The 13722-nt window shown below is 38.3% G+C and overlaps 1 protein-coding gene across 4 annotated transcripts in view; it reads right to left on the bottom strand.

Annotated features, from left to right (window-relative positions):
* Window positions 1-209: 209 nt before the first annotated feature.
* The window catches only part of LRRC4C (leucine rich repeat containing 4C), a 387426-nt gene continuing 373913 nt past the window's right edge, over window positions 210-13722 (bottom strand). For 3 of the 4 annotated variants that reach the window (XM_012725671.1, XM_012725673.1, XM_012725672.1), the window contains one exon: window positions 734-2811. In XM_012725671.1, coding sequence (XP_012581125.1) covers window positions 847-2769 — 1923 coding nt within the window. In that variant the 5' untranslated portion in view covers window positions 2770-2811 and the 3' untranslated portion in view covers window positions 734-846. Of the gene's footprint in view, window positions 2812-13722 lie in introns of all 4 variants that reach the window. The other variant, XM_004682898.2, reaches the window with a different exon arrangement.

Here is a 13722-nt window from a genome sequence, read left to right as displayed (position 1 = left end):
CCCAAAATTCAAGCAGGCTAATGAGGCAGGACCCCAGAGAGATCATTGCTATTGCTGAAGATTTGGCATTTTCTTTCTTAGACAGTAGAAATCAAATTACCTTCAGGTCTCTTACACTTGAGCCATATTATAAATGAGTGTGTCCAGGTACAGAAAAACCAACAATATTTTATTTGTAATCTTATTTTTAGCTTTGAACTACAAATTCTGGTTCTAGAGTTGTTTAAAAGATCATGGGATTTATAGATGCTCATATGTAAATTAATCGGCTGTTTTCTTATCCCCACCCTCCCCTTTCCATAGAATGGTCTTCCTCATAAATACAGAACAGATCATTACATGAAAAATATAAGATCTTGTATTTTTCCCTTGTTCTCTTAAAAATCTATTTCTGACATTGCATTCCCGATTGGTCTACTTCATAAGGGCATGAGGAAAAAAGAGAAAAAAAGAAAAAATAGAGAAAGAAAGACAAAAGAGACCAGATCTCACCACTAGAATTCACCATAAAAATCTCAGAGTGTAACAGAAATCTTACAAAATTTCCTAGACCAGTTCTTTAGGGAATTGAGATCTCCTATGAAAAATATGGCAATTAGGGATGGCAGGGACAAGATGTGGGAAAATAGTAAGTAAGTGCAGCAAAAACAGGTTCTGAGGAATACACATCATTTTGTCTGCTTTAGATCACAATAGAATTTTTAATAAATAAATTTCTTTTCTTTTTTGTTTTTTTTTTTGTAAAGACACTTTTTGAAACAGTAGATTTAGCCCAGTCATTTGTGTCATTTTTAATAAACTGTCTTTTTTTTTTGATTGTTTGTTTTCTGTAACTCTGTAAATGTTTTAGATTTGAGTCTCTTGTACATTGTCTTTAGAGTTCATTCGGATCAATAACGGTTCATGCACTGAACTGTGTATTGAATTTATTGTGTTAACTGTTGTTGTGTGGTTGAAGGGAGATTTGTAAGAGTTATAGTGATTTAGGTGCTCATGCTCAATAGCAGGCATGGGCAGGTGGCTTTCCATGGGGGTGTCTCCTGTAATCTCATCATCCACATTAATGATTTCAACAGTCCTTGTTGGAGCATGATGATTCTGTCGATGGTGCTGCTTCCTCATCTTGTAGAAAATGACCAGCATCACTGCGGCCATGAGTGTGATGGCCACAAAACAGCCAATGATGATCTTGGTCGTCTTCATGACTTCATCGATTCCAGGGATCCCACTGTTCATATCAGTCACTGGGATGGTGAATGCTTTTTCTGTCGACCTTGTGCTCTGTGGCGTGAGGGAGGTGGTCACGTTGGTGGTCTCCCAGTCAATCACTGGCGTGGGACCCACATTGTTGTCTGTGGTCCGTGCTTCATCCTGAGAAGGTTCCATGGTCTCTACTGTGACGGTTGAAAAGTAAGAGAAGGGAGTAGTGGTTGCTGCAGTAACATTCAAGGTGGCTGAAGCCGTGGTATTTCCAACAGAATTACTCACCATACATGTGTACATGCCTGTATCTTGCACAGTAACATTCGTGAAATTTAACGTGCCATCGCTGAGCACAGCTATCCGCACTTTGTATGCCCCATGTGTCATGACCGTTCCGTTGGGAGTAATCCAAGACACGGAGGTCAGGGAAGTGGAGGCGCGACATTTCAGTTCGGCTGCCATGCCTTCGGTGACATTGAGGTCGGCCGGGGGCTCCACAATCACAGGAGCATAGCAGGTGAAATAATTCTGGTCGAGCTCCCCAATGTATCTCCCTTTCAGATTGGGAGGAGTGTTACACCGTGCACAGCAAGCTGTGTTGGAGGGAGCCATGTCTTTTATCCACCAGCTGAGCCAAAGTATATCACAGTTACAGTTCCAAGGGTTGTGATGTAAGTGTATCCTCTCTAGATGATGCAAAGGTGTGAAGAGGTCATGAGGCAGTAACGTTAGATTGTTGTGTGCCAGGTTTATCTCCACTAGTGACTGAAGGTTATCAAAGGCATTCCGTTCAATCACTTGAATCTGGGATTGTATCATCCAAAGTTTTTGAAGGTGCATCAACCCCTGGAAGGAGCCAGGCCTGATAGCAGATAAGTGATTCCCAGAAAGATCCAGCTCATCTAGTTTTATGAGCGGTGTGAGGTTAGGGATTTCCCGGAGGTTGCACATGGCAAGGTTCAAATACCTCAAGTTGGACAGACCTTCAAAGGCACCTTCTGAGATGTATGAAAGCCTTTTCAATTCCCCTAAGTCTAGTCGGCGCAAAGAAGGGATTCTGTTAAAAGCATAAGAAGGGATGCTTTCAATAGGGTTGTTTCGCAACCACAGCTCCTTCAGTTTAGACAAATATACAAAAGCTCCATTTGGGATGGTCGTAAGACGATTGTCAAAGAGTTCCAAAGTGTTGAGGTTGGCCAGACCATTGAAGGCCCCAATCTCAATTGTTCTAATATGATTCCTACTCAACTGTAAGATCTCCAGGTGCCTCAAGTGCTTGAAGCTGTTCACTTTGATGATCTGGATTTGGTTCTCATGGAGGTTCAGCAGCCTTGTGTTGGTAGAGATGCCATCTGGAACCTCACGTAGGTTCTTCCTAACACAGATCACCTTGCTGAACTGATTGCTGCAGGAACAGACGGAAGGGCAGGTTTGAGCCCGAACCAGACCAGCCACCACAAGAAGTTGAAGAGCCAGCAGCACCACAAGCAGGGGGTCAAATAGGGCCCTGTTAAACCTAGGACCTATCATTATCTGCTGTGGATGTAAGGTCATCTTGTTCAACATTCATAATTTATCTGGTGTTGGTCCTTTTGGAGTTCAAATTGTCTGCAAAACAATAAGAACAAAAACAAAAACAAAAACAAAAACAAAAAAACAAAACTGTATTAGATCTCCAGCTGTCTTTCTGAAGCAATGTCAGTGATACATTGTGTCAGCTAAAACCATCATTTCTTAGACTAAGAAAACAACAACTCTAATGGCTCTTATTGAGCAATGTGCCTTATATTTATAGAGAAATGTTTCTGTACTTCAAATTAGCAGCTATTCAGCGTCCATATTCCATTTGATATACAACCATGGAGAAATGAAAGAACTGGATAGAAGGCCTTAATCAGCACATACCAACCAAGTGGTAACTGAATGCTTAATAGCCACAGAGATGTGCCTAACCATTCAATTCACTGTCCAGACAAGACTGGGAAAGTTTGGACATAGGATATGGGATTTACCCAATAGACTTTGGAGATCCTTTCCAAAATTAATAACTATTGTCAGGCCTGGGCTGCAGACTCCACAAAAATAGGCTATTTACAAATGACTACATAACAAGTGGGACCCAGTGTGAAATTAAAATTTGGAATGTCCTGTTTTAAATAACAGTAATAGAAAATTAGAGCACACATGTGTCCCACTGAACTTGGTTCCATATCAAGAGTGTTGAGGCTGGCCTTGACCCCTTAGAAAGGTGATGCATTCCTCTGAGGTAGGTATTGTTATTGTCTCTATTATCAAAATTAAAACATTTAATCTTGGCAGAAGTAACATATGTGAAATCACATGGTTGGTAAGTACAGAACCAGGGCTCAGAATCAGATATACATCCGAGGGTCCAGGAGGTGTTGATATCAAACATTCCATAAAAAGTTGTTGTAAGAATGAAGACAAATACATATATAAAGAGATAGGAATCTATAGTATATATAGAGATAGGTATCTATATATAGCTATCTCTCTTTAGGTGAGTATGTTTAACAATTTCTTTAAAATACCTTTCTTTTGTGATGCACTCAGCTGTAAACACTGTCAACTTAACATATGTGACCTGTGAAGATATACTTGAATAGTGACATGCACAAATGTATATAAATATCGACTCTCATCTTCCAAATCTTATTAGAATTTAGCCATGTGCTACTTATAGGCAAACATAATACAAATTAAATCATTTTCCATGAAGCATAATTTTATTTAGAGAAAGGATCTTAGTATAATAGGATTATTAAATCTCATATGTTTCTACTCTCACTGATTTTAAATAGACTTGTGGGAGGAGAAATAAAATAACTCACATCTGTATCTCTTCCAGTACAAGGAGACACTTCAAAGGAACTTGTATACGGCACCACTCACTTCTCTCATCATGGATTGGATACCTGTATGATAACCTCTCTCATCTCAATGTGTCTTTCATGAATCTCTTAGAATTTTCTATAAGACTGGTGGGGAGAGGGGAAATTCACTATATGCCAATTTTAAAATCCCCTAATTTAGTGCCTCTATCCTTCCCTAGTTTTCTCAGGCAGAATGACTTCCTTCCTCAGAACTCTTACAGGTGTAGGCTGACTTTTCTCATCACCCAATACTGTGATCTTTTGCCCCTGGGTCAGCTTCCTCGATTAACCTGCAAACTCTCAGAGGTCTGAGGGTATCTTTTTAGCCCGCTGCCAATACAGTACCTTTTCCAAGGGCTCTGGAAAAGACGCAAGCTAGATAACATCGAGTTACAGCTCTATCCATGTGTAAAGTGATATACACTGATGTATTTATCATGGTTCTCTTTTGTTTTTTTTCTTTATATTTCCCAAAAACTTTCATATTCAGAGTTTCCTTGATCCTGGAGAGACTATCCCTCCAAAGGCTAGCCAATCCATAGAGATAGTAAAGAACAGACATGTAAGTACAAGTTTTACAACCAATGTCCATACCTCAACCACCTCTTTCATGGGGTTCTCCCAAGAATTAAGGACCAATTTTCCTCTGCCCTAGTCATGCCAGCTAACTAGGAATTGCCTGCAAGTCCAAGAACCCACTAAGACGCTTCGCTCTGGTCATGCCTGAGCCTGTTTACCCTATCTTGCCTCCTTGTCTCAAAAACCACAGCAAAGAGTCAAGTTTCCCATTCTTCCTCCACTTGTCCTGCAAATCCCTGACACACAGAGCCCCACCATTCTTCTCACTACTGCCCAACCCATGATTCTCATCAGAAGTTTAGGGTCTCTCTCAATTCAGGGTAAAATAACAAATTGACTAGAAACAGCACAAAAATAAAGGTTAATTCTTAATCTGTCATCTACTACCTTTATTTTTTCTAACCTATGAAGCAGCCCAAGTAATTGTGTCCGGCAGACAAGAGAAAAGGTTCTGGGTGACATTTCCTGAGTTCCTCTGCATGCTTGATCTTCTATTTGGGAAAATCACTTCATTGTTTATACTTCATTTTCTCCATCTCTAAAAGGGGAACAGTACTGCTATCTACTCAAAAGGCCTTACTCAGCACTATCACAAAATATACATGAAGGCAGGCTCATGATAAGCAATAGATAGTAGATACATATGTCAAAAATAAAGTGATAGCACAACTTAGTTGCTGCTTCTTATACAATACAGGAATCACAACAAATGCTTATTAGTAATAGTTAATTTAAGAATTAACTAGCATGAAAAAACATGGCATGCAGAATTAAATTGATGCAAATATAGAACACTACTATTAACTGCAGAGGACACATGTCTCCCCTTTTGAAACTCCAGAGAACTTTATTTTCTACTTGCCTACTTCAAAGTCTTGTTGGTATTGCAATTAATGAGATTTCCCATAACTCAGTCCTAAATAACGATTTATGAATTATAGTTGGTTCAGAACTAATTTATAACCTGCAGCAAATAATGCTTGGTGCCTTCACTGAATCCAATAAACTACTATCAACAAAAAGATTTTCTACTTTAAAACCTAAATTATGTTACTTTATATCAAAAACCACTTTCAACATCTCTTTCATAAGATGTTTTATCACATCAAAAGGAAATCAATTTAAAGGTATACACTATCCATTACAATGTCATCTGACAGCATTTATTTATAAATGGATCTGTGTGTGGGTTTTGAATTAAACTATAATACTTTTACCCTTGTCCCAGAGGATATCCTGACTTTGTCAACAGAGCTTTCTCTTTCCCTTACCTATGCTTCAGTGCACCGACACAGAAGGAATTGTACACAGAACAGTAGCTAATAGGAATGCTTTATTTAGCACAGTATTGTTGCTCAGTGAGCACATGGTGTATGGACATTGGAATTAGTTTGGAAGGGAGATAGGAGAAAGACACATTTACTCAAGAAAAATCACCCAGTCACCCCAGTAAATACGGACACATTCACACTCCTATGTCTTTGCTCTGAATCTTTCTAAACATTGAGAACTAAAACTTTTTAACCTACACACAGCCTGGACATGGAGACCTCGAAAACATTCTTTATCACCTACATAAATATGACTTGTGCTTTCATCACCTCTATTGATGTCTCCATCTGTCAATATGATGTTTCCTTTCACATATTTACTTGGCATCTCTATCTTGTCCTGGGATATTTCTGCCAAAGAAGATAGCTCTACAATTCTTGTGGGGAACAATGTTCAAAGATCCATCCATGCTTTCCTGGAAAGCATCGATAGAGGTTTGTGTGCAAAGTGTCTTTGAACTTCTGACCTCACTTTACAACAAAGCTACATTGCTGTTACATGACTCTTATGCAATCTTAATCAAGTTCCTTATTGGAAAGCATTCTAAACTTCCAGTTCTCAATAAATTCTAGCCTAATCACCATGATTCTATACATGGGAACTACCAAACTTTGTGAGGGGTTTGGTCTATCTTGCCATATTGATAGTAAATAATAAACTCAACACCATCTGTCATCAGCAGGTTCTTTGAGTGATAGTTTGGGACTCAAGCTTTTTCACACCACCAAAGAAAAGTCATTCATTTAATTAAAATGAGTCTCTTGACTCTCCCTAGTGGTGCAAAGGGTTAAATCACAGCACTGCAAGCTGACAACAGCTGCTTCAGTGTGAGTTCAATCCCCGCCCTGGAGGTGACCCACATGACCTCTCTTGACTCTCCCACTGCTCCCCTCAGCAGTGTATTTCATCAATCTGCCTGTTCTGGTGAATCAAGAGGATTCAGGTGAATCCTCTTGCCGCCCTGTATCTCTGGCCTGTATCCCAGTTCTGTATGCATACATACATAAATAAATAAATAAATCTTAAAAAAAAGAAAAAGGGCTGCTTATTCCCTATGTCTATAATTTTTACCTACCCAATATCTTATTCCTTTAGTCTTTCCCAAGAATATTTGGTGAGGGAAATTCGCCCCATGCTAAAAAAAAATAATAATAAGTAATGATGATAACAATAAACACAATATAATGTCATTCACTTTGGAAGAGACTGAACTAGCCCTGATGGGTGAAAAGAAAGTGAATTAAGCTAGATTAAAGCAACACATTGTAAAAAGGTCCTGATAATAAAACTTCAGGTTACATGGTCACTTGTTGCAAAAATACAATTATGTCAGGCCTGAAAAAGTAGCACACACTAACGGTACACGAATGGGCATAGCTGCGTTCCATTTAAACTGTTTATGGTCACTGAAATTTGAATTTCATAGTATTTCCCTGTCTCAAAATATTGCTTTTTTTTTTTTTTTTCCTCAGGCCCTCCCTAGTGGCGCAGCGGGTTAAAGCACAGCACTGAGAAGCTAAAGCCACTTCAGCATGAGTTCGATCTCCGCCTGCCCGGGAGGAGACCACATGGTGCGACAGGTCTCTCCTGACCCGCCCGCTTCTCCCCTCAGCAGAGTACTTTGTTGATCTGCCTGTTCTGCTCCCCACTCTGTCTCTGGTGAATCCTCTCACCCTCCACATCTCTGGCCTGTATCCCAGTTCTGTATGAATAAATAAAAATCTTTAATTTTTTTTCCTCAACTATTTAAAAATTCAGATATGCTCTTAGTTCAAAGACACATAAAACAGACACTGAGCCAATCTATGGAGCTGAGTTTGCTGACTTCGTGTCTGAACAGACCTTGGTTGTACCATTCCTGTTGGCAGGTCTGGGCACATGACACAACCTGGCCAGTGAGATGTGAGAAGGGAGCTGAGGGGTTGTGAGAACTGTTTTTCTCTCAGTGGTAAGAAGAAACACATGGGGAAGTTCTTCGTTCTGTTTCTGGATATCGTCATGTGAAATGTCTAGTGTTGCTGCAGCCATCTTGTGGCCAGGGGAGGAGGCTGCTTGAGGATAAAGCTGACATGTCAAAGAAGGAAAAATGGAAAGAAAGAAAGAAAGAAAAGCATTTATATTTTTGATATTTATGGTAAGTAGGGAAATGAAAGAATTTTGAAACTATTTTCCTTCTGTATTTTCTTACTATGAAAAATAATTCCTAGAGAATAAACAGTTGTTAGTTTTGCTTTGTTTTGTTTTCTGGCTACCTGTGTCTTGATGTTTCCATAGCCATTCTCTTCTCCCACTGTCTGTCTGTCTTGCTCTCTTTTTTCTTTCATTACTCATCCTTCTGAAAACTAATAGCAAAGACAAGAAAAATAAGATAGAAAAAAATGGATTCTGAAGTTGGATGGAGAAAGCTGTACTGTGTGAGTTTACTCATGTGAGTGAACTAAACAAAACAAAAACAACAAAGTCAAATTAGTGGTTTCCAGATGCGAAAGAGGCTAAAGTGCTATGTACACAGGGCAAAAGGCGTCACTTGTGTGATGAAGGGTGCAACTGAAATTTGAGTTGTGACTGGAACATAGTATATACCGATTTTGACTTATGATGAAGCAAACTTGAATCTTATATAAATTTACAATGCAATATCACCTCAAAAATCTATTTAAAAATATGATTTATCATACCATCATATACCTGAAACCTGCCAAAGAATCCAACAAAGTAAGGCAAAATAATTTCCTTATAGCATAGACTTTCTACTGTGGTCATTTCTCTGGATCTTTGTAAAATTTAAAGAATTCTAGAATATACAAGAAAAGAAAAAAAATTAAATGACCCATTGTCAAATCTAGTTCACCTCTCCAAATCTAGTTTATTTTACAAAGATTTCCCAATAAGTTCATTTTTGCTCACTTGAAGCTCTGCTCTATTTTAGCGATAAATTAAGCTTTCTCTAACTCTTATACAGGAATATATGTTGGCAAATTTTCAAAGAAATGCCAATGATTGACCTTCTAGGTGAATATAATGGAAATGATATAACATGTAATCCAGGGACTCAACATGTCAAGTCAACAGACGATCCTTTGGCTAAACCAACCAAATTGACCTGTGATGTTTCTAGAAAATGTTACGCTTTTTTTTTTTTTTAATTAAGATTGAAGAGGGAAATTAACATTACCTAGGGCTGAATTTTCATTTTTTCTAGATGGCCTATCTGTCTTGTAGTAAAAGGACACATATATTTAGTGTTTAAAGATAAAACTATAGTAGCATTAAATGAGAAGTAGTAAGTAGAAAGAATTGCATATTAAAAAAAAAAATACTGTGTCCAAAACGTAGTTATGTTCTAAAGACCATAATAAGTACTGACAAAAGGCTAAATTGTGAGGTTGACATTTGGAGAAGTTTGAATTTTTAATCCTTGGAGCATGTAAACATGTTTTGCTTCCATAAACATAGTTGGGGGTGGAGGGACTAAACTGGCCATGTCTTCTAGAACTTCAAAATCCAATTGTTGTTACCTTAGTAGAATTGTAGGGTAGTAGCTTGGATTTGTTTCAGTAAAGTGACTTATCAAGACAATCGAGATTCTTGGGCTACCAGAAAGAGGGAAAGGAGAGAACAGAAGAAACACAAAGGTTTATGGTAGAGGGCTAGTGGTGCTTTGTGGTGGATGTGGTATGGTAACATGCACCTTTCGAGGTATGAACTTATACCTCTGCATCCTGTACAGTGTTAGAACCATGTTACTGCAATAAAAAAGTAAAAGAATTTTAAAAAGATTGTACTATTCATCTTTTGATGTGTTTCTCATCTACTAGGTGTTTATTATTACCTGTCTTATCTCAGCAGGGTTTTAAATTCCATAGTAAAGAGACTTGTTTGTTACTTTCCACCTGGAAAAGGACTCACCAAACATATTGTGAATGCATGAATGAACGCATGTTCAAACTGACAGAAGCAGGTCATATGTAGTTAAGGCTATACGTTTATTGAAGATCCAAATCATGTCATTAATAGATCCCTGGCATTTAATAAAGCTCAACTTGCACAGTAGAACTTTCATCAGTTTCTGGGAGGATGCTTATTCAGTGTTTTTTTTGGAAATCTTTCCTATGAAGACAACCAGGAGAGAACAAAGCAATTTGAAGGTAATTTTACTCTTTTTTTTTTTTTTGGTTTGTTTGTTTACTGTTCATAAAAAGCCAGATATTATAGCAGCCCTGTTTTAAGTTTGGCCAAACAATGCCCTCTGCTGTATGTGACTAAAATAACATAATTGCCTTGAAAAGTATTTTGTGGAGGATGCTTAAGTCATTTTCCAGATTGACTCCTTCACAAGGCGCCTACACATATTTCAGTATACCAGAGAGGTTTGACTCTGCTTCCACTTTTCTCCACTTGACCAGAGAACTGAGAAGAGATGACAAGAACGCCTATAGGTAGCAAATCAACTTACCATTAAATTCCCTCTTAATGGAAGAGGAGATTGAAATTGAATTCCTGCATCTGGACCTTATTTGAGCCATTTGAACTTTTCATTAGAAAACTCATTAATTAGAAAAAAAATCTAAATATTCTGTCACAATCCAAAGGGACAATGGAATAGACAAGGGGCTGAGAGAGGCCGGGTAGTTCTACCTTTGCCTTAGCAAAAAAAATGTCCAATCAATTCCTGTTAGAAAATCAGACCCAGAGGGCCCTCTGGGGGCCCCAGCAGGTTAAAGTGCAGCACTAAGAAGCTAAAGCCATTTCAGCATGAGTTCTATCCCCGCCTGCACCAGAGGTGATCCACATGGCGCAGCAGACCTCCCCTGACCTGCCAGCTGCTCCCCTCAACAGTGTGCTTCGTCGATCTGTCTGTTGTGCACCCAGCTCTGTCTCTGGTAAGCCTCTCACTCTCCGCATCTCTGGCCTGTACCCCAGTTCTGTATGTACAAATAAATAAATCTCAAAAAAAAAAAATCAGACCCAGAAGTATAGCCAAAGACTCAGCAAGGCTAAAAATAAAATTAATTTGTTTTTCCTGCGTATTTTCTCACATGATGCAGAAGAGATACGATACCTGGCATGAGGTTTCTGGCTGTTTATGAATCCTTTTGATCATATTCACTTTTTGAGATTATTTATGAAGATATGAAAAATAGATGACTGACTTGTTTTTTTAAATTAAAGGGTGGGATTTGGGATGTTCAGGGGTATGTTTGTATTTTTTATGAAAGCTTCTTGCTGTGTTGGCTTAGGGAAATGCATAAACAAAGAAAAAAAGTTTAAAATCCCAAATTCCATATATACTGCATGCTATCTCACTCCTGAGGGGATAAAATCAGAGTGTTCCAATTATCAGAAATGTGTCTGTAACAATGTCTGTCTTTATCTTTGCACTGTTATTTTATTTTTATTTTTTTTAGCCTGGACCCCTGCCAATGCATGCAAACTTTGCTTCGTTCCCTTCCATTTCTGTCCTTTCTTATTTTTCAGGTTCAGGACCACCTATGATTATTAATACATGCTATTCCTTATCTCCAAAATTGGCCTTTTTATTTATATTTTTCCTGGGGGAGATCTTCAAAGTCACACTTTGCAAACATAGTGAAACAATGCATAGGCACCTAAATGATCACAGTTTGAAAAAAACATAACCCACCAATTGTTCCCCTAGCATTTACAGAATAAAGATTTTATTCCTTATTGTCTGTACCTACTAGATGTCAGCAGCACGCCCAGGGTCAATCTTGAGTCTCTGAACTTACATAATGTTTCCTGGGGCAAAAGTCTCCTCTTGACAACTACTACCTTAATGATAGGTGAGACATCCCATGATGCTCTGCCATGTTGTTCCCAGCCTTACCTCCCACTGTTCTCCATAATACATCCTAAGTTACAGTCTGCTTCTGATTCTAAAAATGCACACCCTATTTTTCTTCATCTAAGTCTTGCTGCTGTTTTTCTCATGGCCTGGAAGTCCCTACCCTGATTTTTTTTTTCCAAAACTACTCAAATCAGAGCAAATTTTACAATCACAATTTTTTTTTAAGATTTATTTATTTGTGCATACAGAACTGGGGTACAGGCCAGAGGCTTGGGGCAGTGAGAGGCTTCACCAGAGACAGAGTGGGGAGCAGAACAGGCAGATCGATGAGGTACACTGCTGAGGGGAGCAGCGGGCGGGTCGGGAGAGGTCTGCCACGCCATGTGGTCACCGCCGGGGCAGGCGGGAATCGAACTCATGCTGAAGTTGCTTTAGCTTCTTAGTGCTGTGCTTTAACCTGCTGCACCACCAGGGAGGGCCCACAATCACAATTTTTACTGGGCCATCCTTGGTATCACTGGTTCTATTAATCCATCCTTCTCCAAGTATTTGTAATGCCGTAACTATAGCACTTACAGAACTTGTGTTTAAATGTAAATGTTGGGAATATAGGCAACTTATATTTTTAGTGAAAAGCAGAAAGAAAGGAGAGATTAAAAGAGAGACAGAGAAGAAAGGGGCCCTGAGGGAAAAGTTGGTTACTATAGATGAGCAGCTATGTATATAACTAAGTGGACACTATTGGAATATGGAGATTTATAAAAACACAAAAACAAAGATGCAAAGGTAGGTAGCACCCACCTGGCATATCAAATAGAGGTTGGATACTGTGATTTACTTTATTTTTGTGAGGATACATATGTTAATATAAAGAAGGATTTAGAAGATATCTGTACACAGTCAATACTAAGTGAACATTTGTTGTTGTTTTCATTGTTATTGTTTTTTGTCTAGACCTGGTGACAGCAGAAGCCCAATTATGGAGAATGATTGATATATCAGACTATTATAATCTGATGCTAAAGCAATTTGAATCATACAATTAGGTTTTCTTAGTTTGATTTCTCATCAGCCATCTTATTTAATTATAATTTTCCCTTCCATGACAACACATAGCTCAACCCATGTTTTCGAAGAATTCATGAATGGATTTTAAATGATTTGTGAGTATCTTGAAGTTGCATGCATTATTTTTTTTCTAAATGTGATAGTTTATTGGTTTTTCCACCAAACTCGCAAAGAGATTTATGATTCTTAAAAAAAAAAAAAAAAAAAAAAAAACTTCTGCACAAAAAGAACTGGCATACTAAAAGTACTTGAAAGATCTGTGATGGTTTGAACTATAAATTAGCAAATTGGCATCTGGCTCTATATCTCCATTTCCTTTTTATGTTTTTAGTAGTTGTGACTATAATCTTGTCATGATGAGCTGCTAAACCCAAATTTCTGAGAGTAAAAAATTAAAGGCTAGACTTAGGTCTTCAGTAAATTCTTCAAGATAAATGGAAAGGTTTTAGAATGCAGTCTTCCTTGGTGACAATGATCTATGTCACATACCTTAAACATAGTTACTCAGGTCACAATTTGTCATTCCACATTGTTTCTTTAAGGAATTTGTGTCAATGAAAGAAGCAGGATGTAGATGATGAATTGAGATCCTGAGTTTCATCAACAAAAATGAATGGGAAGTTCTCTGCTTAAGAACTTCCTATCACATTTTTCCTGTCATATTGTATTCTTCAAAGAAAATTAAACTGGATAAAATAATTGATGTTAATTTTTTCAATCTGTCTATTAAAATATTTTGGGTAATCTGGCCCTCCCTGGTGGCGCAGCGGGTTAAAGCACAGCACTGAGAATCTAAAGCCGCTTCCACATGAGTTCGATTCCCGCCTGCCCCGGAGG

The sequence above is a fragment of the Condylura cristata genome, unplaced genomic scaffold, assembly GCF_000260355.1.
Source record: "Condylura cristata isolate star-nosed mole 26May11 unplaced genomic scaffold, ConCri1.0 scaffold00015, whole genome shotgun sequence".
NCBI classification, from domain to species: Eukaryota; Metazoa; Chordata; class Mammalia; order Eulipotyphla; family Talpidae; genus Condylura; species Condylura cristata.
This window is presented reverse-complemented; position numbering and strand designations above follow the sequence as displayed.